This window comes from Tenrec ecaudatus, chromosome 1, assembly GCF_050624435.1.
Source record: "Tenrec ecaudatus isolate mTenEca1 chromosome 1, mTenEca1.hap1, whole genome shotgun sequence".
Classification (NCBI taxonomy): domain Eukaryota; kingdom Metazoa; phylum Chordata; class Mammalia; order Afrosoricida; family Tenrecidae; genus Tenrec; species Tenrec ecaudatus.
The window spans coordinates 159,707,541-159,733,040 of record NC_134530.1 but is presented as its reverse complement, the minus strand read 5'-3'; the positions used below and the strand labels follow the sequence as shown (position 1 = coordinate 159,733,040).

At 39.6% G+C, this 25,500-nt stretch overlaps 1 protein-coding gene and 2 pseudogenes across 7 annotated transcripts in view; 2 read left to right on the top strand and 1 right to left on the bottom strand.

Moving 5' to 3' along the window:
* ARNT (aryl hydrocarbon receptor nuclear translocator) overlaps positions 1-25,500 on the top strand; it is an 84,518-nt gene that overhangs the window by 34,031 nt on the left and 24,987 nt on the right. For 5 of the 7 annotated variants that reach the window (XM_075561412.1, XM_075561441.1, XM_075561404.1 and 2 more), the window contains 9 exons: positions 341-385; positions 4,688-4,732; positions 7,299-7,343; positions 10,173-10,386; positions 14,591-14,804; positions 15,765-15,867; positions 21,662-21,727; positions 22,366-22,451; positions 23,733-23,803. In XM_075561412.1, coding sequence (XP_075417527.1) covers positions 341-385; positions 4,688-4,732; positions 7,299-7,343; positions 10,173-10,386; positions 14,591-14,804; positions 15,765-15,867; positions 21,662-21,727; positions 22,366-22,451; positions 23,733-23,803 — 889 coding nt within the window. The remainder of the gene's footprint in view (positions 1-340; positions 386-4,687; positions 4,733-7,298; positions 7,344-10,172; positions 10,387-14,590; positions 14,805-15,764; positions 15,868-21,661; positions 21,728-22,365; positions 22,452-23,732; positions 23,804-25,500) is intronic. The other 2 variants (XM_075561460.1, XM_075561452.1) reach the window with 1 other exon arrangement.
* LOC142429239 (CBY1-interacting BAR domain-containing protein 1 pseudogene) lies at positions 1,341-2,697 on the bottom strand (annotated as a pseudogene).
* LOC142437047 (U6 snRNA-associated Sm-like protein LSm2 pseudogene) lies at positions 12,271-12,542 on the top strand (annotated as a pseudogene).

Genomic DNA, 25,500 nt, shown 5'->3' with positions numbered 1-25,500 from the left:
TTCCACCAGTCTTCTGTCTAACCAGAAGGTTTGGGCCTTTTTGTAATTGAGTTCTGGTCCATATTTCTCTTCTACTCGACCCATGACCTTCTAATGTGACCAAAGTCGTTAATACTGATATCTGGGCACTATCTAGTTCTTTTGGTCTGATGGTTGTGGAGACTGATATTTGCATGGTCCATTAGACTTGTGTCTTGCGATTTTTATTAGTCTTTATGCTACTTTCTCTTTTACTTCTTAGATTTGATGGTTATTTAAGTACCTGTGAGTTGATCATTTACATTTCTTAATGTTTAATAATATAACTAGCCTTACCATATTTGTTGTTGGCTTTTTCCAGGCTAGATTTTGATGATGATGGAGAAGGGAACAGTAAATTCTTGAGGTAAGAATTTTTAAAACTTTCTATAGATTTCTGATATTGAAAGTTAGGGTGTGAACTTCATACTTTCGCCTTATAATGTTTGCATTCTTAGACCTAAGGAGAATATGTCACCTTAAAACTATAAAATTTTATATTACATTTTATCTCAGAAAAAATTTCAAGCATTCTGTTAACAATTCCAAAGGAAGAACCTCAATGAATTAGGACAGAGAAGTTACAAGACCCTTTGTATCAGTTATCTTTTGCTGTGTAACAATAGTGGCCTAACAGGAACAGTTATTTTTCACATTTCTATGGATTGAAATGCTATTTATTCTATTGATTTTGCCTGCACCCACTTATAGCTGTGGTATTTAATTAGCTGGTTGGGGACTGGCCTCAGCTGGGATGGCTGACTATATCTCTCTCTTTTTCTGTCTAGAGTGGTCAGGGAGGCCAGACTAGGTATTTTCAGATGGTGATCGTTATAATCCAAAGGGCATGTTCCAATGTGCAGGTGCTTATCAAGCCACTGTATTTACATCGTATTTGGTAATAGCTCATTGGCCACAGAAAGTCATTGTCCAAATTCTGAAGCAAGGTGGTGGTTACTGCAAAAGAAATTTTATATTGTGGGGCCCACTTGTTGGGGATGAGGAAACTGTGGAAGTCATGTTTGACTTCCTGTAGGCTACCCAAGTGGGAAGGAGGATCCAAGTCTACAGCAGCCCAAGGCTGATTTTTCTGAGGCAGAGTCCGGTATGCTTCTAACTCTCCAGCCTTCTTTACCCTGTTCGAACACCAGTTCTCCATGGCACGCTACCTCTCTGCTGGGCTCAATAATCCGTTACATTGGACCTATAGGAGTCACAGACAGTGCTCATGCTTATGGGATTTATTAGAGAAGTAAAAAGATGATCACAAGGCAGGGTCAGAAAAATTATAAGTATTGAAAATGGCTGCTGTGTAATATTTTTTAAAACCTTTGATTTTTTGTCAACATACATTTCTTTGAATTATTTTTACATTTCAAGTAGTATGTCATTTTGAGGTTTAATTTTTCAGGCTGGTATAAAGCTTCACAATATAGTAATCCTGGATTCTGAGCCATTTTTTTAGATGAAAGTAGAAATGTGAAGTAGTCTTTAGAAAATTGATGTTCTTCTGAAATATCCAGCTCTTCATTGTCATCATTATCATCATCATCAATATCTGTTGATCCTTTCTGAGTCGACAGGTAAATAGCTGGCCTGTCCCAGATACACATTTAACTGACAGTGATCTCTGAAGAGGGGACTTTGAATTTGCCCTTATAATATCTAAATGAGATGAATAATCTGGTAGATACAGAGAGGTCTGGGAAACCTCTAAATCTTCTTCATTATTTTTCTGGTATATTTTGGTAGGTAATGGGATTGACCTCTAAAACTTTGCCATGAAATAACATTTCAATAGTGATAAATTCTGAAAATACATTCTTTATGTCTTTCATATTGTTTTTCAAAGTTGTCAGTTTCCTCCAGATGACGCGTATGGGTAGCATCCATTGTCACTCTCTGTAATTCCGTCTCTTCATGTGGCATACTATGTCTATCAGATGGATTTCCTTGACATGTCCTTTCTAACTGGGTTAACTGCCTAGCTTCTCGATTTCTTGCTGTTAATGTTGCTTTTAGGTCCTGTCATTCCATTTTTGCAATGGTTCCATAAATTTTCAAAGGTTCAACTACTTTGGCTTCAAGTTTTTTAACCTTTGCATGGTGATAATCCTGAAGTTTGGCAAACTCATCGGCAAAGTTTTTCAGGCCATGCTTTATATTGGGGATCTCTGTGGAGGAATACACATGGATTTCATTCACCAGCAGGTCAACTTTGTCTCGCAGTCTGGCTGTTTTCTGAACATAAGCAGCAAAGATTTGACGCATCTCTAAAATGCTTCTCCACAGTTGTGAAAGCATCTTGCAGTTTTCTGGTTTGAGCATCCAGGCTTTGCTGGCTGCACCTCAACTTGTTACCACACACATGGCCCAGGACCCTGGGTGGGGAACCAGAGGCAGGGTTCTGAGCTACCCAAGTGTGGATTGAGGTGGGGGCTGCCACCAATGTCACCAGGCAGAATAGGAGTTCTTTTGTCTTCAGTTCTAACCCTTCTCAGCCATACTGGAAGGCACGTTTCTCTCTGTCCCCCCCCCCCCCGTCATACAGTCCCTTGTGCTCTGTCTTGCTCAGGCAAGTGTTAGAAAGCTCTTTAAGTGCTGATAAGTGCCCAAAGGGGGGTACCGCACTCTGCAAGCAAGCTCCTCCTTGTGAGCACTCAGCTTTACTAGTTCCATCTAGTTGTCTAGGTAAGTGTTTCCCAAAGCGGGCATTACCATCTCCTAAGGGATGCTGGAATGATCCCGGGGACTGCAAAAGCAGATACCTATACTTTATCCTGTATTATGTGCTATAGTGCAAACATTGCTGGGGGGGTGGGTGGGCTAGTCCAAGTAATTTTTTCTGAAAAGAGCGTAGTGTTTAGATCCGTTTGGGAACCTAGGGTCTGTGGTTTGCCTTCTGGTGCCTCTGTCACTTCACACAGATCTCAGATCTTATACTCATTCCCCTGGTGGCACTTTTGTTTTGATGGTTGTGGGATTGTCTGTTCCAGCTTCTGAGACGGCTCACTTTATACCCAGGGAAACAGGAAAGCTTATCAATCCCTGGGATTTAGAGCCCTCTACACCTTATTCTCATGGCCCACCCAGTCATTTGGTAGGAGTTACAAAGACTCTGGATAGAAAAGCCGTACCAAGCAATTTCACTTCACCACAGTGAGTGGGTCATTCATATACAAAACCTATCATATCCTCTGATGCCTGTTAATTCCTATAGAATAAGAGTTGAAATAAACATCATTGAATAATGAATCACTTGGGGAATTAAAGATGGCTTTTTAATATATTAATGAAGTCTTTTTTTTTCTGAAATGAGGGATAATCTCACTGAAGATCTGTATTACTTGACTTGTTTTTAAATAAAATTAGACTGCCAGGTTATGTACATCTTCGCCTTGAAGCACCACTGAAATCTATTCAGCCACATAGCACGATACAAACTTTCACTGAATGACAGTGGTGGTTGTGCATCATCAGGTCCATTGTTTGGGACTTGACCCTGGCTCTCCTGCAAAGACAAGAATTGTACCACTGAATCACCAATTCCCCTTATTAATAGCTAGAATAATGCTTTTCAAACTTAATGTGCATACAAATCCACTTAGTGTTCTTGATAACAAGATTCTGATTCAGGGAACCTAGGCTAAGGCTCCAAGTTTTGCATTTCTAAGGAGCCCTGTGGGCATAATGAGTTATACTTTGGGCTCCCAACCATAAGTTAAGCTGTTTGAACCCACTAGCTGCTGCAAAGGAGAAAGATGAGATTTTCTGCTCTCGTAAAGGTGTACACCCTTGACAACCCTCTATAGGCTTGCTGAGTCAGAATCTATTTGACAGTACAGTTTTTTGTTAGTTTGTATGTTTTAAAATAAGTCTCTAGCTGTTACTGCCACATCTTGAGTAGCAAAGACCTAGAACCTTCATTCCTGAGATTCAAGATTTAATGTGTAAATTATAAGTCTCTTATTTCAGCTTAAGTTATGTTTTCTCATTAGTTTATAGTATATGGTTTATAGTATGGTTTGTGTCCTAGAAACCTCCATTTGCCTTTGAGCTGAACTTTCATCACATCTTTAGATTTCCCTGTTCTTCTTTTCAGTTCTCTAGTTATTTTCCGAAACCAATTAAATAGTAATTCTGGAGTTAGGCCTTCTTCCCTGAACATATCGTTCTTCATAGTTCATGGAGTAGCAAACAGGATTTACCTGCGTATTTACCTATTAAGTAGAAATTGTTTGGAGGAGTGGATTGCATTTCCTTGATCAAAGAGATAAATGATTTTGTTTAAATTGTCATTTAAAGTTAATTAAAATTTAAAATTTTGAAACTCCCAAATTTCAATGTGGTGCAGGTAGGATAATCAATGTGTCCTCATGGAGTGTCATCATCTGTGTGTCTGATAAGAAAGGATAATAGAGACATCAGAAAACCTGATAAACAATAGTGATAGGCTTTTAAAGTTCTTTTTAAAAATATTTTTTATAGGATTTTAAAGTTCTGTGTGGAATGCTATTATATCTTTATTGCTCTATAATGGTTTTCCATTGCTCCCACCCCCACCCATTCCAGTTTTTTTGGTTATTTTAATCTTTTTCTAGTTTTCATTTCAGAGGGAATTGATATAACAAGGGTACTTCTTTAAACTTACTCCTTTTTTCTTCCTCAGATGTGATGACGATCAGATGTCTAATGATAAGGAGCGGTTTGCCAGGTAATATAGCAGAGCTTCTTGGACCACCTTGTGGAACTAGGAATTTTGAGCATATTGAATGTTAATTTTATCAGGAACAAAAGTGAATTTCTTTGTCCAGTCTCTTTCCTGTACTGAAAACCGATGAAACTAAGTTTTACAACATTATGTTCAAATAACATGATTTCAAAGGGGAAGTCTAAAGCCCATCTGAAATCTGTTCAGTAACATACAAATAGCGTGTATTAGGGCAAATCAAGAAAGTATTGCTTATGGTGTTCATACTTGCTTGGATTTATTCTAAACAAATGTTTTCAAACATTTCCTTGTGATGACTGGATGGCTACAGACAAATTCTCCCAGTAATACACATGTCTTCATTTCATTATAGTCCCCTCAAAAATGTACCGTCAAAACAAGAATGAAGAAAATTTTCTAAAATTGATTGTGGTGGTGATTGTACAAGTAAAGATGGAGAAGTCATTTAATAATAAATATAACTAGTAATTCCTTGTGGTTTCTGTACCTAGGGCCACCAGAAAGCACCTGTTATAGCTTATCTATCACATATTTCCCATATATTATTTGAGTCATTGTTCTTAGTCATTTCAGTAGCAAAATAATCTGCCTATCAAAGCCTAAGAGCTTGCTAATGTCATAGTTTGAACTTAAATATTTTTTTGAAGCCAAAAAGTATTGCTAATAAGGTTTCAATTCATAAATGCATGGGTTTATTCCACACAAAATGTATTTGAACATGGCTCTGTGATGTTCTTGTCATAGACTGTTAGGTGACTTGAGGGGATCTGCTGTACCATCAATTCAAGGCAAAGAAGTCTCATTTCAAAAGGCAAATATTTTGGGGGATCCCAATGGAGTAACTTTTTTTTTTCTTTTTCAAAAGACATAGGGAGATTATGAAGGCTTATTTGAAAGATGTTTTAGTAAAATTGAAATCAACACTCAAAATGCATTTCAAAGGAACATGATTTGAATTCATTAATGCCAAAACTGCCCTTTGCACGCGTTGTAAATTGAAGAGTGAAGAATTCTTCAGAGAAGGGTTAAGAGAGGCATGGCAACATCACTTCAGAAGGGTCAAGACCCAAGTGGAGGATGTGCTGAGAAACAATAGCTTTATATGTTGTTAATTTTGGTTAACACATAATTCTATAATGTCATAGCAATAATATTGACATACACATGCAGATATGCATCACTTAATGTCCATGATACAGTCTGTGAAATAGGACAGTATGTGTTTTGGAGGTTGTACAAACACCTATGGGAGTCTGCTTCTAGCTGTCTTCATTACCACTCCTACCACTGGTGCTCTTTCTGAAACTGCTGGTGGAGGTCTGAAGAACTGGTGGCTGGCAACAGTGCAGTGGTTCTCAACCTTCCTAATGCCGCAACCCTTTCATACAGTTCCTGGTTGTGGTGACCCTCCAACCTTAAAATTAATTTTTTTGCTACTTCATAACTGTAATTTTGCTATTGTTATGAATCGGGCGACCCCTAGGAAAGGGGTCATTTGACCCTCAAAGGGGTCATGACCCACAGGTTGAGAACCACTGCAGTAGTGGCAGCTGATGAGTGGGGGTGGAAGAGTGAGAGTGGAAGCAAAGCAAGAGAAAAGATCCAGGGGGAGTGAAGTGTCCCTAGACCCATGTACTGTTCTGAGCAGTAGGAGTAGCCTGGGTCCTGCATATGACAGTGCTGCTACTGCCATCTGCCCATCAAAACCTGAGAGCCCAGGCACAGACCCACTCCTCTGCCTCATCTGCCAGTATCCAATTCTTGGTCCATGACTACAAGCATGTGAGTTTGGGGTCTTTATACCATTGTGGGAAATGAATAAAAGGAGAGCACCTTTTTTGGTTATGCAATGGAGGAAACTAGACCTGCACTTCAGTTCTTTCTCTGACCTACATCTCCTTTCTCTGCTCCAGGCAACTGGGGACCAGTTATTATAACTTGGAAAGCCATTTGGAAACTTTAAGACCTCAAATACTACCAACTATACTGGGAGGTAGAGGTAGAGATAAAACAAATTAAAAAACAAAGAACCGGTTCTTAGTTTTATTTATGTAATTTATGTAATTTACCTTGTGAAACTTTGTCTTGAGTTCGTGTATGACTATTTGTGATTGTTTCTTAGATACACTTAGTATGATTTGCTCTAGCTTTGATTTCCTTCTTTCTTTTTTTTTTTTTGTTTTAAATATCCACTTGTGGATATCATTTTCTTTCTAGACTGGGAGCAGTTTGTTCTTGGTTAGTTCTTATTAAATTTTAATAAATTTTGTATATCCTTCATCTTTACAGAGATTAGCCAAATGATTTTTGTGTTCAGATCATGGTAATGTAGCATAATTATGAGCCTTATTTTTATGTTGGCCTTTGCCCTGTAAATTACTTTTTCTTTATCCTAACAAGTGACTTTTTAAAGCTACAGGCAAGGTTCTCGCCCATTTCCATTCCCCCTCCCTTTCTTAACTGCCTTTTTTCCAATTTTCTTCTCTTACCCCCTCCCCCTTTCTTTTTCTATTTTAATTGTAGCTTAGTGCATTAATTCTGTTTTTAGGTCGGATGATGAGCAGAGTTCTGCGGATAAAGAGAGACTCGCCAGGTAGGAGAACAGTATGTTTTAGCATGATGAAACAGTGGTGCCGCTTTCTCTATCCTTTTTCTTCCTCTGCTTGTTTTCTTCTCCCTTTTCTTTGTGTTTGTCTTTATCTGTGTTCTAGTGTGTGTAATATCAACTCTGGCTTCTCCCATCAGAAAATGGTACAGTAGCTTTCTCTTGATTTCAGGACAGAAATGTCACGTAGTGGAAAGCTTTCAGAAACAATGTAGCTTGGCCAGCTTGTGGTCTGACAAGAAAAACTCTTGTCAGAAAACCAACGTGTACATCTTTGTGCATGATGGGTTCCAGTATTTACATCTTAGCATTTACTCGGTATCTCCAGAAGACTCACTCATTGGCATTGCTTGTCATAACAGCTCTTGTTTTGCGATGGTGATTGAATTATCTTGTTATTGCCCAGGCTCTAGAGAAAATTAACCTTCTGGACTTGAGTGTCAGAAATCTTTCAGATACTAGGAAAATGGGCACTTTAATGTGTCTCAGGCAAAGTAATTATTTATTAACTTTCTGCTGTTTGGAATGGAGGCTTGAGATCTTTTTTTCAGAGTGTTGTTGATAACGTAAGAAAGACTGCAAGAAAAATATTGTGCCCAATACTTTGTGTTTTGTGACTTGAAATGATTTATTAAAAGGTACATCAGTAATGAAAGTATGTACAAAGTGGGCTGCTAACTACATGGTCAACAGTGTGAACACACCAGTCGCTCATTGGGAGAATGATGGGGCTGGGTACTTCCATAAAGATTTAAAATCTGAAAAACCGAAAGAGGCAGTTCTGCTTTCTCCTGTAGGGTCACTGAGTTGGAATCGATCACTTACCTCTCAGTTGAGTGATAAGCTTTTACTATTAGGGAGCCATGGGGGTGTGCGGGCTACACATGGAGTTGCTACCTACAAAGTATGGAGTTCAAAGTGAGCAACTAATCTGCAGGAGAAGAGTTTGTTAAGCTCCTGTATGTCGGGGGAAGCCAGCCCCTAACACATCATTACGGGTCCGGTAGGCGCAATTGTACAGCGATAATAAGTAAAGATCATAGTAAAGTTATAGAGAGCAAAGATCATAGTAAAGTTATAGAGAGCATGAGAGATATAAGTGGAGTATTGAAATAAATGGAATCAGTCACGATTCATGGTAGCATGCTCACTTCTGCCCCACATGATGGTCCACGTGGAGGGAGAGAGAGCGAGATTTAATGCCAGCCCAGGCCTTTTATATTCTCTGGGTACATGCAAGCCCCCTAATTGCAGGTGAGGACATACGTCCCTGGAAGGGGCTGTCCTATAGGTAATACAGTAACGAGAGGGGGGTGATCTAGGAATATACACACAATAGGAAGGGGAGGGATTGGGGTTATACATGTGACAAGATGGGCAGATCCTAGGTTTAGGATGGTGGCTTAACTTTGACCTGTTCCCTAGATCTCCATAGGAACCATTATCAGTAGGGTGTAAACCCCACCTACTGGAACCAAATAGATGTCTGCAGGCGTCCACTGTCTTTAACAGCAGGGCGTGGGGCCTACTGCAGTCTGGCAACTGGGAGGATGCCTGTGAGCATCTGACCTCCCCCCACACCTGTAAATATTTAATGTCTTGGAAACACAAAGGGCCAGCCCCACTCTTTCTATGAAGTCACTATAGCTGACAGCAGTGGGTTTGGTTTGGTTTGGTTTCCTACTAATCTTTTCATTCTTAAGAAAAAAAATGACATGGTATAATGGAGTCTTAGCATTGAATTGGGAAAGAGCAACCTTTGAAAAAGTGAATTACTCATTTGACATCATTTTTTTTTCTAAATAATGGGTTTATAGCACATTAGTAGTTCTTTTGCTACAGAACTTTCATTAAAACAGAATTCTTAATGTAAAAATGGAAGCATAGACATAGAAAGATGGCCTTTTATTTAGTTTTCTCCTTGAGGCATCCTCAGGAGGAAACTAAGAAACTACAGGGTTAAAAAAAATCCAGTTTGAAAATCACGAGATTTTAATATTATTATATTAATGATGTCATTCTCTCTGAGTGTTTAGGAAGTCAGGAAGTCAGTATTAGAGATGTGGTCTGTTTGGCCTGGTTAGATTTAAATTGTCTATTATACTTTTACCATTCCATCCATTTTACTTTGTCTACTTTGTTCCAGATTGGGAACCCCTGGGGATATTTAGTAGATGGCATCTTGCAGCCTCTTGAGAAACTCAGTGCACTAGCACAAGACCCCGAGACTCATTCCATAAAGAAAGTGGTCTTTTGTGAAATAGTGGAATAAGAAAAACTTCAGAATCTTCCAGTTTTGCCTTCTGTTGGGAGTAATGGAGAAGCGTAGAATGAAGTAATGTTTTAAAAATCAGTGAAATCTTATATCAGCTGCTGGCCATATTGTTTTAGAAAAAAATCTGCTATGATTCTTTAAAGCATAAATTAATTAAAATATTGAATTAATCAACATGGAGTTAACCAAACAGATTATTTGTCTCACATAATATAAATGAGTGAAATCAATATTTTTTAGTGCTACCATTTCTTAAAGCCTTTTTGGTTGTAAAACTGTGGTGATTTACATAGGAAGTGACATTTCTGGGAGCTAAAGGGAAGTGCTGGCATCTGCTTGTTTTCTGTTTGCCTTGTTAGTTTCTTTTCCATGCTTGCTCTGCATGAGAAAGTTAGCAAACCATATTCTAACTTATGAGAGTAAATTCAGTAAATCTGAATACCACGTTTCTTAGCAGTTTACTGATGTCCGTATCATTCTTCCTGCTAACAAATGACCAGATGTGACCACCTGGATGGGGCTTTTCCTCTCTCTCTATGCAGGGAAAATCATAGTGAAATTGAACGACGGCGACGAAACAAGATGACAGCATACATCACAGAACTGTCAGACATGGTACCCACCTGTAGTGCCCTGGCTCGAAAACCTGACAAGCTAACCATCTTACGCATGGCAGTTTCTCATATGAAGTCCTTGCGGGGAACTGGCAACACATCCACTGATGGCACCTACAAACCATCTTTCCTCACTGATCAGGTCTCTGGGACCCACAACTCCTAAGGGATTCTGGAATCTGGGCAATTCTGTTATAAGTTTTGTGCTTTTGTTTTGTTTTTTAAAATATGGATGACTATAATCCTGAGTAGTGGAGGTCAGCGTAGAACTGAATTTGTAGACTCTATTTAAAGAACAAGAATTCACTTCGTCAGGAAAAACTCTGATTATGGGAAAATGGGTTTCTTTAAAAATGGATGATTGATTCCTTTTGCTCAATCCCTAGTTATAGCATTTATTAGCATTGAGGCAGTGAGATGTAGAGACTGATGAAAACGATTTAGCAAGATGAAAAGTATTTTAGAATTTGACTCATAAATGTTGGCACAAGGTGGAAGAGGTTCAGAATCACAGGGAGAGGGCATGCATGACTGAGGGAATTTTTGGTAACTGCTTTGATTTTTTTTTTCTTTTATGTCATCATCAGGGTCTTAGCGAGTAAGTGCCTAGTCCCTAGAACTTAACCTCTTATTAGGCTTTACGGTTACTGAGGGTGGAAGATATCTATTTCTTAATCAGGGCCTCCTGAGTTCTACCCAGCTTTCAATTTTAGTGACAAAAGATGTCAAATAAGCAGCTGTTGTTATTCAGGGCCTAATCTATTGCATACTGTGAGAAATACATGGAGGGCAGAAACATTTCTTGCCTTTAAGAAATTTAGTGTGAAAAAACAAAACAAAACAAAAAATTTAATGTGACTATTGTATGTGAATGACAGAATAAACACATAGGTGAAAAATGATAGGAAAATGAATATATAGAAAGAAATGCTTAAAAGTATTAATAAGTTACAGAGATTTGATAGATATGTATCAGAAGGACTAGATAGAGAATGGATAAAGATAACCAGGGAAGATTTCTAGGAGTAAAAGCACCATGCTCTTATTTTGATTATTAGAAATCACAAATGCACACATGCTCATTGCAGGAAAATTTGGAAATTACAAGAGTATAAGGAAGAAAATAAACCTACTTATTATCTTAGCATTTCAATCAAAGGATTAAGAGGAAGGAAAGTGTGTAATTTAGAGGGAAAGAATTAGAAAATTTCCCAAGTAGGATGAATTACATGAAATCACAGCACAGATTTTATAAATATGTACACGGAAATAGTCAACTTATTCCAAAATACACATGCAGATACTGATTTGAAAAACTGCAGTTTAAACACCTTTTGTAGTTAAAGCAGGTGGTTTGTTCTATGAAGAATATAAAGAATGATGAGAGAGAATCACTGGTAGAAATAGAAATGGAAGTAACATAACAGTACAAACACAATCAATTCTAGAGTAGACATGCAGTATGAACAGCCTTAGAAAATAAGGGTTTGGGGAAGTAGTGTAGTTTTGCTAAATGTGGGAAAAAGAAACATACAGGTAGGAGAGTAAGTGGATAAATTTTTAAAAGTATAGTGTAGTGTGCTTTGGAAGGTGATAAGGAAAGCTGGTGGAGAGCAAATGTTTTGAGAGTGATTAGGGCAAAGAATGTACGGATGTGCTTTATACAATTGATGTATGTATATGTGTGGATTGTGATAAGAGTTGTATGAGCCCCTAATAAAATGTTTAAAAAAAAAAAGGAAAGCTGGGGCCTTATGGAATGTCGAGTGTTGTGTTAATTTAGATTTTAGCCCTTTCCCCCCACTTTATCTTCCTTCTTGTCTCTATCCTGCCCGTCTGTCCAACCTCCTCTTCTAGCCAGAAGCCCGCCACACTTCTTCCTTTAGCTTGGAGCTTTCCCCAGTGTTTCTGGCTACCCTAACATGTTGGCCCACCTCAGCGTGGGTTCCCGCGGTGTTGTCAGTGTGAATGGTATCCGGCAGCATGGGTCCCTCTACTTTTGGTCTGGCCCTGCAGTGTGAGCATCATGCTCATCTACTCCTTTTTCAAGTCCCTTGTGGGAGAGGATGTGGTCATGGAACTACAGAATGACCTGAGCATCTGTGGAAAGCTTCATTCAGTGGGTCAGAATCTCAAATTAAACTAACATCAGCATCACAGACCCTGAGAAACACCCTCATGTTATCAGTGAAGAGCTGCTTCGTCCAAGGTGCAGTAGTCCACTACGTGCAGTTGCCACACAGCGGACTATTGCTCCAGGATGCCGTCAGGAAGGAGGCCTTGCAGCAGAAACAATGATGGCTCCTTCTCTGCTTCCCTTCCTTCCCTCTTCCATTGGTGACCTTCACCTCCCAATCTCCAGTGCACCTTGCACCCATAGGATTTGTGTTGGTTTGATTTTTAATAGTGAAGACTTTGGGTTTTGTTTTTTAATCCTTTTATTGGGGGCTCATACAACTCTTATCACAATCCATACATACATCAATTATATAAAGCACATTTGTACATTCGTTATCCTCATCATGCTCAAAACATTTGCTCTCCATGTAAGCCCCTAGCATCAACTCCTCATTTTTTCCCCCTCCCTCTCCACTCCCTCCCCTTCGTGTGAACCCTTGATAATTTATATATTATTATTTTGTCATATCTTACACTGTCCGATGTCTCCCTTCACCCACTTTTCTGTTGTCTGTCTTCCAGGGAGGATATTATATGTAGATTCTTGTTATCGGTTCCCCCTCTCCACCCTCCCCTCCTCGACCCTCCTAGTATCGCCACTCTCACCACTGGTCCTGAAGGGATCACCCGTCGTAGTTTCCTTGTATTTCCAGTTCCTGTCTATACTAGTGTACATCCTCTGGTCTAGCCAGATTTTTCGGGGTTTTAAAAGGATGGGGGGAATAAGAGTAGGGAGCAGTGTCCTGTGTTGAGACTGACTTATTGCAATCGAATCTAAAAGGGAGAATATGTCAGGTGGCGACCAAAAAGCCTTCCCAGTCCCTTAGCATCTTCCTTTCTCACTCTGTCCTTGGAGAGCGCAGGAGAACCTCCTAGATATCCCCAGGACAAGTTGTGATTTTGTTTGGGGTTGAAAGGAATATGTCCTGCATTGGGAATACATTTATAATGAAAACAAAAAAAAAGATTTTAATTTGTAATCTTTGGGGGGAGAGTCATCAAAAATATAGTATACCTGGGAGCATTTTAAGGATAGTTAGCAGGAAAGTAGGGTGACCACTTAATAGTCTTAGTGCAAGGTGACTAGGATAGTGACATAGTATTGGAAAGTAGGATTGGTAGAACTTAATCATCTGAATCCTAACTGGACTTTGAGAGTGAATAGTGAGATGTTGACATTTTTGGAAGGTGATGTTGTTAACCCTTAAGTAGTAGAATAGGACAGGATTTTTTTAATTGGGGTGTCATGAGGTTTTGAGATAATGAAATTGAGTTGCTTATAGAATGCCTATGTATACATTCAGTAGGTGTTTGGGATTTAGGTTTGCTAATAACTCAAAAATATTTAGGTCTAGGAATGTTGTCTTAGGTGTCACTTTTGAGTGGAAGGAAAGGTGATTGCTGAGGAAGAGAATATGGTATGACTAGAGAAAGACCTAAGAGAGAACCTTGGAAAATGTCTACATTTGAAGACTTGAAGCAAAAGTAAGGGAACCTGAAGCAGAAGGAACATCTGGAAAAGAAGCCAAAGTTGAAGTGCAGCGTCCTGAAAGCAAGGTGAAGGGAAAGTGCAGCAATATGATTGAAAATTATGAAGGTCCAGGAAAGGAGGGACTTAAAGTGAGAAAGTAGGATGACATTGTAATCTTCTAAAAACAACATTATCTTAGAGTGAAATATTTTAAAGTGAAGCTCTTGATCCCACCTACAGTGGAATTGAGAAATAAATAATAAGTGAGAAGAATAGAGGCGATCAACATAGCATTACACTTGGATACATTTGGCACTAAGAAGAAACATGAGTTGTGAAAAGTTGAGGGACTACTTGTATGGAATTGAGGAAACAATCTTAGAGAAATATTTGTAGACAAGACCCTAAAAAGAGACCAGAGGTAGGACTCAAATAATTATTCGTGGTAAACTGGGTTTTATCTATTTATTTATTTTTAATTTACTTGTTTGTACCCTGAGATAAAGAGGAGGTATATGGTAAGAGAAGTTGAGGAAATCTCCACTGGGAGAATGGCCTTGTCAGTTAATGGCTATCACCATTAGTGTGCAAGGCTGACTGCAGATCAGGTAGTGCCTGAAGAGGCTTAGTTCTTCCATGAATAGAAACGTGGTTTTCCGGAGTTTAATGTTAATTTTTATTTCTCTCCCTTGGGCAGGAACTAAAACATTTGATCTTGGAGGCAGCAGATGGCTTTCTGTTTATTGTCTCATGTGAGACAGGCCGAGTGGTGTATGTCTCTGACTCGGTGACCCCTGTTTTGAATCAGCCACAGTCTGAGTGGTTTGGCAGCACACTCTATGACCAGGTGCACCCAGATGATGTGGGCAAACTTCGTGAGCAGCTCTCCACTTCTGAAAATGCCCTGACAGGTGAGTGTTCAGTGAAGGGGAAATTAGTAGGAAGTCTTGTTTTTTTCTCCCCCTGAGTCTAGAGGGTTGTTTTAGTTCCTAAATTTGTTTGGTGACTCTGGTAAGGCTTCTAGGATTAACATAATTAATTAACATAATTCTTTTGATCCACCTGCAAATTAATCTGCTTTGTGACTAGATCTTTAGAAAACATTATGGTTGTGATGCTGTACACCTAAAAGCTTACATTTTCCTCAATACTAACATAGGTGAAAAAGTAAAAAGCAAACACACAATTTTTTTCTCATTCTAAAAGAATTACTTATCAATACTTCCATCTCTTTTATGGGTTATTTGCCTGGTAATTTTTTATCCATTTGCACCTGGCTTTGTGTTAGGTTCTATAATAATATATTTTTATTTTATTTTAGAGGAGGTCAGTATTAGTCACTGTTATAAGGACTTTTTGGTTTCCTTGTGTTTATACTTTTTCTGGCTTGTTCTATTTTTTCTTTTAATTTTAATGCTATCCAGCCCTTTCACCAGAGTTTGGCTGGAGGAAACAAGTCACATCTGCTCCTATGCAACCCTGGAGAAATGGAAGCGGATTAAAACTGGTAGTTAAAAATGAAACTCAAGAAATTCCATTATGGCCATGTAAATGTTGGTTTTCAGTTTTTTTCTCTTTTATGTTTCTATTGATTGAAGTTTTTTTAGTTCTTTCCCCAAAGTTGCCCGTTGTTTCTATGTATAATAAAAGAAGGAACAGTGTTGACTAGAGATAGATTTTTTTCTCTAGCATATAAAGTGATTTTTAAACTTACGGCATTCAAGGAGAGAGAAAAAGAGAAAATAATCAGACACAAGACTATATTTAGCTGCAGCTCTTGCTTGCCAACTCTCGTTTCCACTCGTGTTTTCCATGCACAAAACTACACATAAAAGCATACACTGCAGATTGTTGGTCACTTCCTTCTCCAGGGCGTATTCTGGATCTGAAGACTGGAACAGTGAAGAAGGAAGGCCAACAGTCTTCCATGAGAATGTGTATGGGCTCAAGGAGATCGTTTATTTGCCGCATGAGGTGAGTATCACACTGAGGGCATAGCTAAGACCTGAGGTTGCTGAGCACAGGACTTACTATTTTAAATCCCAATTCCAGATGGATTAAAGTTAACACTCAGATTCAGATGGATTATAGCAGAATGAAGTCTGCTTGGTAAAGGAACTAAGATTTCCTGAGCTCTTCCATAAGTGTTTTATGTCAGTTGTCACCTTTCATCCTCACAACTGCCCGATAAAATAGGATTTATGGTTACTATTTTGCTAAACAAAAGGCAGGCTAAAAGCAGTTAACTTCCCAAGGTAATGTAGTGTCTGACACAGGATTTTATTTGTATCCATGAAACCTGTGTTATTTTCCTCCTTGCATCACAGGCAACATTTATGTACTCAGGCTATTTCTGCATTTTGTGGCTGTTTTTAGAAACATTTTATACTGTACATTTTAGGGTTCTGAAAAAGGATTTCTATTCTAGGCAGGTAGAAAAAGCAACATCTCATAAAGTTACAAAATAACTGTAGCTTCTATAATGGAAATTGGCTATGTTATTCTGGGAGGCTGCTCACTAGAAATGATGAGTAGAATATTAGGAAAGAGTTTTTTGGGAGAGGCACAAAATTGAATATTGGTGGGTTTGAATTCTCACTTTGCTAGTTCTATCTCAGAATTTGGGCAAATTGCAGGACTACTCTTTTCTTTTGTTTGATCTTTTAAAATTAGGGGTAATGTTACTACTCAACTCATAAAGTAGTTAGGATTTGATTAATTAATACATGTAAAAATGCTTAGAGGAATTCATGACATACTAAACACTGTATAAAATGTTATTCATTATGTTAATTTGAAGAAATGAGATGAAGTAGAGAACCATGTGAAATAGTGACCCAATTCAAGATGTAGACATGAGTGATTAAAAAAAAAGTTTTAGGAAGGGTTAAGATAAATAGTAATGAAATGTAGCAAATAGAAAAGAAAGTAGCCATTAGGTCAGTCCCATGTGTGTAAGAATAAAACTGCTTCATAGGGTTGTCACTGGGTGAAGTTTTCCGAGATTTCCAGACCTCCTTCCTACCTACCTCTGAGTGGTTTGACCTGCCAACCTTGTAGTTAGCAGCTGAGCACGTTAGTTGTGTGCACCATCCAGAGACACCTGTGGAATAGCAGGAGCTAGTAAAACCATGTCTTTTTATTTATGAATGGCGTTTACTAGGACATAGCCATACTCATTTGTTTATATTTTGTCTCTTTTTCGTGCTAAAATAGCAGAGTTAAATAGTTGTAACAGACTCTCAACGCTGAAAATATTTACTATCTGACCCTTTATACAGAAGAATTGCCAACTTTGGATGTACAAATGCAATAGAAAAGCTCGTCACAGGGGCAGTTCCATTCTGTCCTATAGGGTCTCTATGAGTCTGCATTGATTTGGTGGCAATGAAAGTGATTCCTCGGGGGGATAATGTCCTGGAACATAAAATGACAGTGATGTCTCTAAGGTATATTAGAGACATACAAACCATAGATGCATGAATAGCTTTTGGGCTTTCACTTAATTCTAGCCTCTTGATGCTTGCCCTCATGAAGAGATCACTGAAGATATGAGTGAGTGCTGTATCAAAATGTGGTGAAGAAACAAGATGTGCCCGGCTATCAGAAAGAATAACATCTGGGGAATAACATCTGGGGACGTCTGGGGTCTTAAAGGATTATTTTCAAACAAGCAGCCATCTAAGTGAGGCATTAACTAAGTTTACATGGGAGGAGCATGCCAGCCTGTGTGATTCCAAGGATTGTGTATTAGTGTGGATAGACTAGAGAAACAAATCCAGAGACACTCATAGGTGTGTAAGAAAGAGCTTTTGCCGGCGTGGAGTGGGGAACCAGTGGAGAGGTCTGGGGGGCCGGCCCCAACCCCAACTACTAAGGGGACATCTGCCCCTCCCCTCAGAAGAATTTATATCAAAGGACGGCACTGAATCTATAGCTCTGGAAAAGGGGCATATCTGATTGGAGCACACGGGAGCAGATGAAGGGGGAGGAGGAGAGAGTGGAGCACATCATGGCACACCAGGCCAGGAGCTCGATGTTCCCAGTCAACAGAGAGGACCACATGGCCGGCCCCACTATGAGATACGACATCCCTCACTGATCCATAGCCCTACAGGGGACAACACCGAAGACACAGTGAGGGAATTGCACCCGATTGGATCCGCCACTCCGAGGCAAAACATCAAGGGGGTGCAACATAACAGCAAGGGAATGGAGTGGCGAGGTCCCCAGGGAAAACTGAAGTGGACGTTGGGGCCAGGGCATGGTGCCCCAACAGACTGGACTGGAAAACACTCCTAAAGGCCAACAAACAATCCTTGAACTAACTACAAGCTTTTCTTTCTTGTTGTGTTTAGTTTTGTTTTTGTCATTGGTTTGTTGTATATTGTTGCTTGATTGTGCTCTGTCTTGTTTCTGTGCATGTTACTATCTCCGCGGGTCTGTCTAACTAAGATAGACTGGATGAACAATCTGGAAGAGAAAACAACGGGACTGATAGTTCCATGGGGACATGGGAGACGGGGAGGTGGGGGGAAAGGTAGTGGTGTTAATAAACCCAGGGACAAGGGAACAACAAGCGATCCAAATCGGTGGTGAGAAGGGTGTGGTAGGCTGGTTGGGCATGATCAAGGGTAATGTAACCAAGAGGAATTGCTGAAACCCTGGTGGGGACTGAGCATAATAGTGGGACAGGAGGCAAGTCAAAGGAAATAGAGGAAAGAGCTGGGAGGCGAGGGCATTTATAGAGATCTAGATAAAGACATGTACATCTGCAAATATATTTGTACATGAGGATGGGGAAATAGATGTATGTGCATATATTTATAAGGTTAGTATTAAGGTAGCAGAGGGACATTGGGCTTCCACTCAAGTACTCCCTCAATGCAAGAATACTTTCTTCTATTAAATTGGCATTCTATGATGCTCACCTTCCTGACACAACCGCTGAAGACAAAGTGGGTGAACAACTAAATGTGGTGAAGAAAGCTGATGGTGTCCAGCTATCAAAAGAGATAGCGTCTGGAGGCTTAAAGGTAAACAAGTGGCCACCTGGCTTAGAAGCAATAAAGCCCACATGGAAGAAGCACACCAGCTTGTGTGACCACCAGGTGCTGAAGGGATCAGTTATCAGGCATCAAAGAACAAAAAAATTATCATTTTGTGCTCACCTCCTGATATGATCGCTGAAGACAAATGGGTACATAAGCAAATGTGGTGAAGAAAGCTCATGGTGCCCAGCTATCAAAAGGTATAGCGTCTGGGGTCTTAAAGGCTTGAAGGTAAACAAGTGGCCATGTAGTTCAGAAGCAACAAAGCCCACATGGAAGAAGCACACCAGCCTGTGCGATCACAAGGTGTCATGGGATCAGTTATCAGAAATCATCAGAACAAAAATCTTACCATAGTGAATGAGCCGGGGAGTGCAGAGTGGAGACCCAAAGTCCATTTGTAGGCCACTGGACATCCCCTTACAGAAGGAAGGGTCTTGGGGAGGAGATGAGACACGGTGCGACGTAGCAATGATCAAAAATACAACTTTCCTCTAGTTTCTAAATGCTTCCCCCCCCCCCCCACTGTCATGATCCGAATCCTACCTTGCAAGCCTGACTAGACCAGAGAAGGTACACTGGTACAGATAGGAACTGGAAACACAGGGAAGCCAGGGCGGATGTTTCCCTCAGGACCAGTGGAATGAGTGGCGATATTGGGAGGGCGGGTTGGAAAGGAGGAACCTATTTCAGGGGTCTGCATGTGACCTCCTCCTTGGGGAACATACAACAGAAATGTGGAGAAGGGAGACGTGGGACAGCAAGATATGACAAAATAATTTATAAATTGTCAGGGGTTTATGATGGAGGGGGGAGGGAGGGGGAAAGATGAGGGCAACGAATGAACAAATGTGCTTTATACAATTCATGTATGTATGGATTGTGATAAGAGTTGTATGAGTCTCTAATAAAAAAAGAAACAAAATAAACCAAAAAAGAGCTTTATATACAAGAGCAATTGAATATTGAGATAACAGCCCAATCCAGATCTAGTCCATAAGTCCGATATTAGCCCATATGTCCTATACCAGCCTATAAATTCCTCTTCAGACTCACAAAACACATGCAATGATGCCAAATTCGGGAAGATCACAGGCCATTGGGTGGAAATTCTTGTGGAACCAGTGGTGGCGTAAGCATGTCAGCGCTGGCGTGGGTCTCCACATGGCTGCTCCAGCTCCAGGGTTCTTGTGGAGTTCCATGTGTCTTGTCATCCAGAATAAGAAGTAGAGCGTGTGTATGTTCTGCCTCCAGCGAGCTATTTATCTCCATAGCACCTCCAAATGAGGTCATCAAGCAGCAACCTGATTGACAGGCTAAAATCCACCCCTTCATTCTTAAAGTCTCACGTTGACAACAGACTATGTAACTATCACAGACTGTAAATAATATAATCAAAACCTAAAGGAGGGAATGACATCAGAGCTTAAATTGTGAGCACCCAGTTTGCAGAAGGCTAGACTATATAGATGGCAGTGGAAGCCCAAAATCCATTTCCTAGACCCACATAAAGATTAAGCATCTGCTGAAGCCCCAATAATCATAGTTGAAGGAGGTAAATAGCTTGTTATCAGATTTTGGCAGATTTAGTTAGGTCAGTATGTATTATCTTGTCATTTGATCTCCCTTTTGACCCATTTTAAAGCTGTTTCAGTTTTGTTTTTTGTTTTTTAAGTGAAGGGGAAATAAACATGGATTAAACCCCTGGTGCATTTCCTCTGACCAGGCACCAGGAATGTGAGTAGCTTGGTCAACATGCAGAGTGCACTGGAAAGTGGATTGTTACAGATGCAATCAGTCAAAATTTTATCACCCTATCATTTGATCTTATGATCCTTTAAAATTTGTTTTAGTTTTTAAATATTTTCTTCTACATTGCCACTGAGGTTTTTATCGGTTTTACTTTGTTGTTCTTCTTAGTCTGTTAGTTTTTTAATGTTTTCCTGTATATGAAATCCAGTATTGGTAAATCTACAGACATAGTACTGGATTAATGGGTATGGCAGGAGTGGTTAGGGGGAAATGGGGAGTTTCTAATGATGAGTATAAGAATGAAGAAAAATATTTTAAAACTTACTGTGATGATTGTACAACTGTACTTGTAAATTTTATGCCAATAAAATTTGTGAAAAATGAAATAAATACCACTCCTCAAAAAGAGGGAAAGAAAGGAAAACATGACAGTCTCCTTCCATAATGAATAAAGCCATGGAACTACAGGCCAGTTCTACTCTCTGCTGTAAGTCGGAATTGACGCAAAACAGTGGGTTCGGTTCGGTCTGATATAAGTAAATTCTTTGCATTTGGCTCTCATCTGGAGCATTTTAACTTTAGATTTTAAGAAATGCCATGCCTGACTTTTGGGAGGAGCCCTGGTGGCCTACTGGATTACACTTTGGCCTGCTAATTGCATGGTCAGCAGTTTGAAACCAACAGCCACTCCATAGGAAAAAGCTGAGATTTTCTATTCCTCCAAGGATTTACACTCTCAGAAAACCACAGGGGCAGTTCTACTCTGTCCTGTAGGGTCACTAGGAGTTGGAATAGACTGGAGATGGCAGTGAGTTTAGAGAGACTTACCTTTATTCTTACTTTTTAGAAATGTTGTTACCAATTTCGGAGGGCCTAGTTGTATTCAATGCTTGATGCCTGCCTGCTTACTAATACAAAGTTTTGAACTGCCTACTTGCTTTAAATCTGTCTGCTTATTAAAACAGGTGCGGCAGTAGCTCTGTGGACCCAGTCTCCATGAACAGACTGAGCTTTGTGAGGAACAGATGCAGGTGAGGGCCTAAGAGGTGAAACCAAAAGAATGGCCAAGTACCTGTAGAGGTTATTTCTTTCTTCACCCAGATTGCCACAGTCCTTCCTTCAGCAGTCCTCTCTCTTAGGTGCCACTTCCTAGTTACTCCTTAAATTTCATTTTGACATTTTCCTGAACTTGTAAAGCGGTGTTTCCCGGAGTGGGTGACACCATTCCCTGGGGGATGGGAGGCAGAAGTGTGCTGGAATGGTCCAGAGAGGCTGTCAAAACAGATCATTTTTACTTTATACTGGATTATGAGCTATAGTGCAAAATTGCTGAGGAAGATGCTGAGTTAATTTTCTTTTTTTTTTTTTTCCTGACACCGGGTTGGTAGGCCAAATAATTTTGAGAACCTATGTTCTAAATCTTGTCTTGTTCATCTTTTTCAAAAAAGTGCCCTTCATATTTTTCTACTTTTCTCCTACTATAGTAATTTTCAGTTGCTTTAATTTGGCAATATTAAAAAATATGTTCATATGAATGTGAGGAATGTCTAAACCCTGGCATCCAAGCTTCTAAGCACTTTAGAACCTAAAGTTAAAGGTGCTAAGCCATCATTGTTCTTTAGAAGCTGTACTAGGCAGGATTGTCTCTTGACACTTGTGATTCTTCTAGGAATGGACTTGGCTCTGTGAAAGATGGAGAACCTCACTTCGTGGTGGTCCACTGCACAGGCTACATCAAGGCCTGGCCCCCAGCAGGTAGGAAAGTTGGATAGTGATTTTTCTTTTGATTCTCCAAGTTACTCAAAAATCCCAAGAACATGAGGGCAGCATTCATTGTTTACTTTGCTTCTGCAGTGTTTTGATACAAGCTGTGAGAAGATTCCTGACTTTTCACTTGAAGCACTTATATTCCACTTGAGGCATTGGATTACTTGCACTTGAAAATGACTCAGTACTGATTGCATCAGTGAATAAGTTTTTAAATGTCGAAATTCATAAGAAAGTATACGGACTACCTATATGTTCTAAGCATTTATGAGCAAAGAAGCAGTTGACATTAAAAGTAATTGCAAGACATTGAGGGAGAAGAGAAAAAAATGACTGGATAACTTACAAAGGGAAAATTCTCTGCAAACTTTTAAGTTGAATTGTGAGCAGCTCAGTGCATAATGTCCTACACCACCAGAACTCCTGGGGAAGAGCATAGACCTTGGTGGAGAATATTTCCAGAAACTATAGCTTCACATTTTTATTTTTTGCTAAATAATTTTTACAGCATTATTTTTTGACTTACCCTCATACATCACATATAGAGTTACTATAAGGATGAAATTAAATATAAGAAAAACCCTCAGCCCATTGCCAGACCTATGGTGGCCACCCAATAAATGATAGTATTTTAGAAAAGTAAACATACAAGTATTTAAGAAAAAAAGGAATAATGACATTTGAACTTTTTAATCGATGTGCTGTAGAAATCACATATTTGAGGTTTTGGTCTTTAGTACTTCTGTATAGCTCTCAAAGAGTTCTTTTTCTGGATAAGAAGAATAGGAGGAAATACAGTCTTTCCTTTCCATATAGAACATAGACACTCCTTCTCTTTTCCAAGTTAGTTTAAATAACTTCTGATGTTTAGTATAATTTCATTTTTCGTTGTTATTTGCTTAATTTAAAAGTCACAGTTGGGCAAGATGTTTGTTCTCTGCCTGTGATGGGATTGTGGAACGACTACCTGCCTGTGTTTGGTTTGGCCAGCATGCCTTAGGTGGTGGGATCTATATTGTGTTGTTTACGGCAATTAATGCAGTGAAATATATGAAATTGTGTTTTGTGAGATGTGGTGGTCAGGGTGTGAAAGTATTTAGAATGATACTTGCATGTAGTATATTCTATCTATATAATGATTTGTCATGATTCATCCCTTTGCTGCTTTATAACTGCCCTCTTTATGCTTAAATGTATTTACCTGCCTGACTTTTGAAGGTATTTGAGTTGGACATCCCTGGTAAATCTCTTAATCTCACTTTTCTGAAGGAGTTTCCCTCCCAGATGATGACCCCGAGGCTGGCCAGGGGAGCAAGTTTTGCCTAGTGGCCATTGGCAGACTGCAGGCAAGTATGATGCTTTCTCCATGTCTGTACTCCTTTTCAGTTACAGAAACCTCTATCAGAACTTGTTCATGTTCATTTCCTTTACTACTTTTCTCTGAGTACACAGGAGCACTGGTGGGTCAGTGTTGCTATGCTAACTACAAGGTTAGCAGTTCAAGCCCAACAACTCTTCCATGAGAGAAAGATGAGTCTGTCTACGTTCATAAAGATTTACAGCCTTGGAAACTTTAATGTAGGGTCACCATAAGTTGGAGACAACTTGATGGCAATGGGTTAAGCTTTCTTGGTTCTTGTTTTCCTCTGAATACAAATGAGCAGTTCTGTATAACTCCACCATTTTAAAGGAATATGACATTCACGGTTAATGTTGCCTTGAGGAAAGAAGATTTTCTTCCTTTTTTTTTTAACCTTTATAGTACTAAGTTTCTATTCGTTTCCTTTGTGCCTGTTTTGGAAAAGAAAGTTCTTTTCTTTTACCATTATATGGCTAATAGTAGAGAAGTGAAATTTTTTTTCTTCTCATGAAAATAGTTAAACTTCGTGATCCAAAATCAGTGATGAGGAGGGTGTAAGAGGCCAGGTACGGCTTGATCAAGGGTAATGTAACCGAGCGGAATTACTGAAACCCAAATGAAGGCTGAGCATGATAGTGGGGCAAGAGGAAAGTCAATGGAAATAGAGGAAAGAACTAGGAGGCAAAGTGTATTTATAGTGGTCTAAATACAGGCATGTACGTATGTAAATATATTTACATATAACTATGGAGAAATAGATCTATGTGCATATATTTATAGGTTTGGCATTAAGGTAGCATATGGACATTGGGCCTTGGACATTGGGCCTCCACTCAAGTTCTCCCTCAATGCAAGAACACTGTTCTATTAACTGGTATTCCATGATGCTCACCTTCCCGACATGTTTGCTGAAGACAAAGTGGGTGCATAAGCAAATGTGGTGAAAAAAGCTGATGGTGCCCGGCTGTCAGAAGATAAAGCATCTGGGGTTCTTAAAGGCTTGAAGGTAACAAACAGCCATCTAGCTTGGAAGCAACAAAGCCCACATGGAAGAAGCACAACAGCCTGTGTGATCATGAAATATTGTAGGGATCAGGTATCACGCATCAAAGAACAAAAAATTATATTATTGTGAATAAGGCGGAGTGCAGAGTGGGGACCCAAAGCCCATCTGTAGGCAACTGGACATCCCCTTACAGAAGGGTCGCGGGGAGGAGATGAGGCAGTCAGGATGCTGTGTAGCAATGACGAAACATGCAACTTTCCTCTAGTTCTCAAATGCTTCATCTCCCCCACTATCAGAGAATGTCTACTAGTGTAGATAGGAAATGGAAACACAGGACAGTTGAACCCCTCAGGACCAGTGGTGAGAGTGGCGATACCAGGAGGGTGGAGGGAAGTTGGCATAGAAAGGGGGAACCGATCACAAGGATCTACATATAACTCCCTCCATCGCGGACGTACAACAGAAGAGCAGATGAAGTGAGACGTCGGACAGTGTAAGACATGGTAAAATGATAATTTATAAATTATCAAGGGCTCATGAAGGAGGGGGAAAATGAGCTGATACGAGGGGCTCAGGTATAAAGAAAATGTTTTGAGAATGATGGTAACAAATGTGCTTGACTCGATGGATGTATGGATTGTGATAAGAGTTGTACGAAACCCCAATAAAAT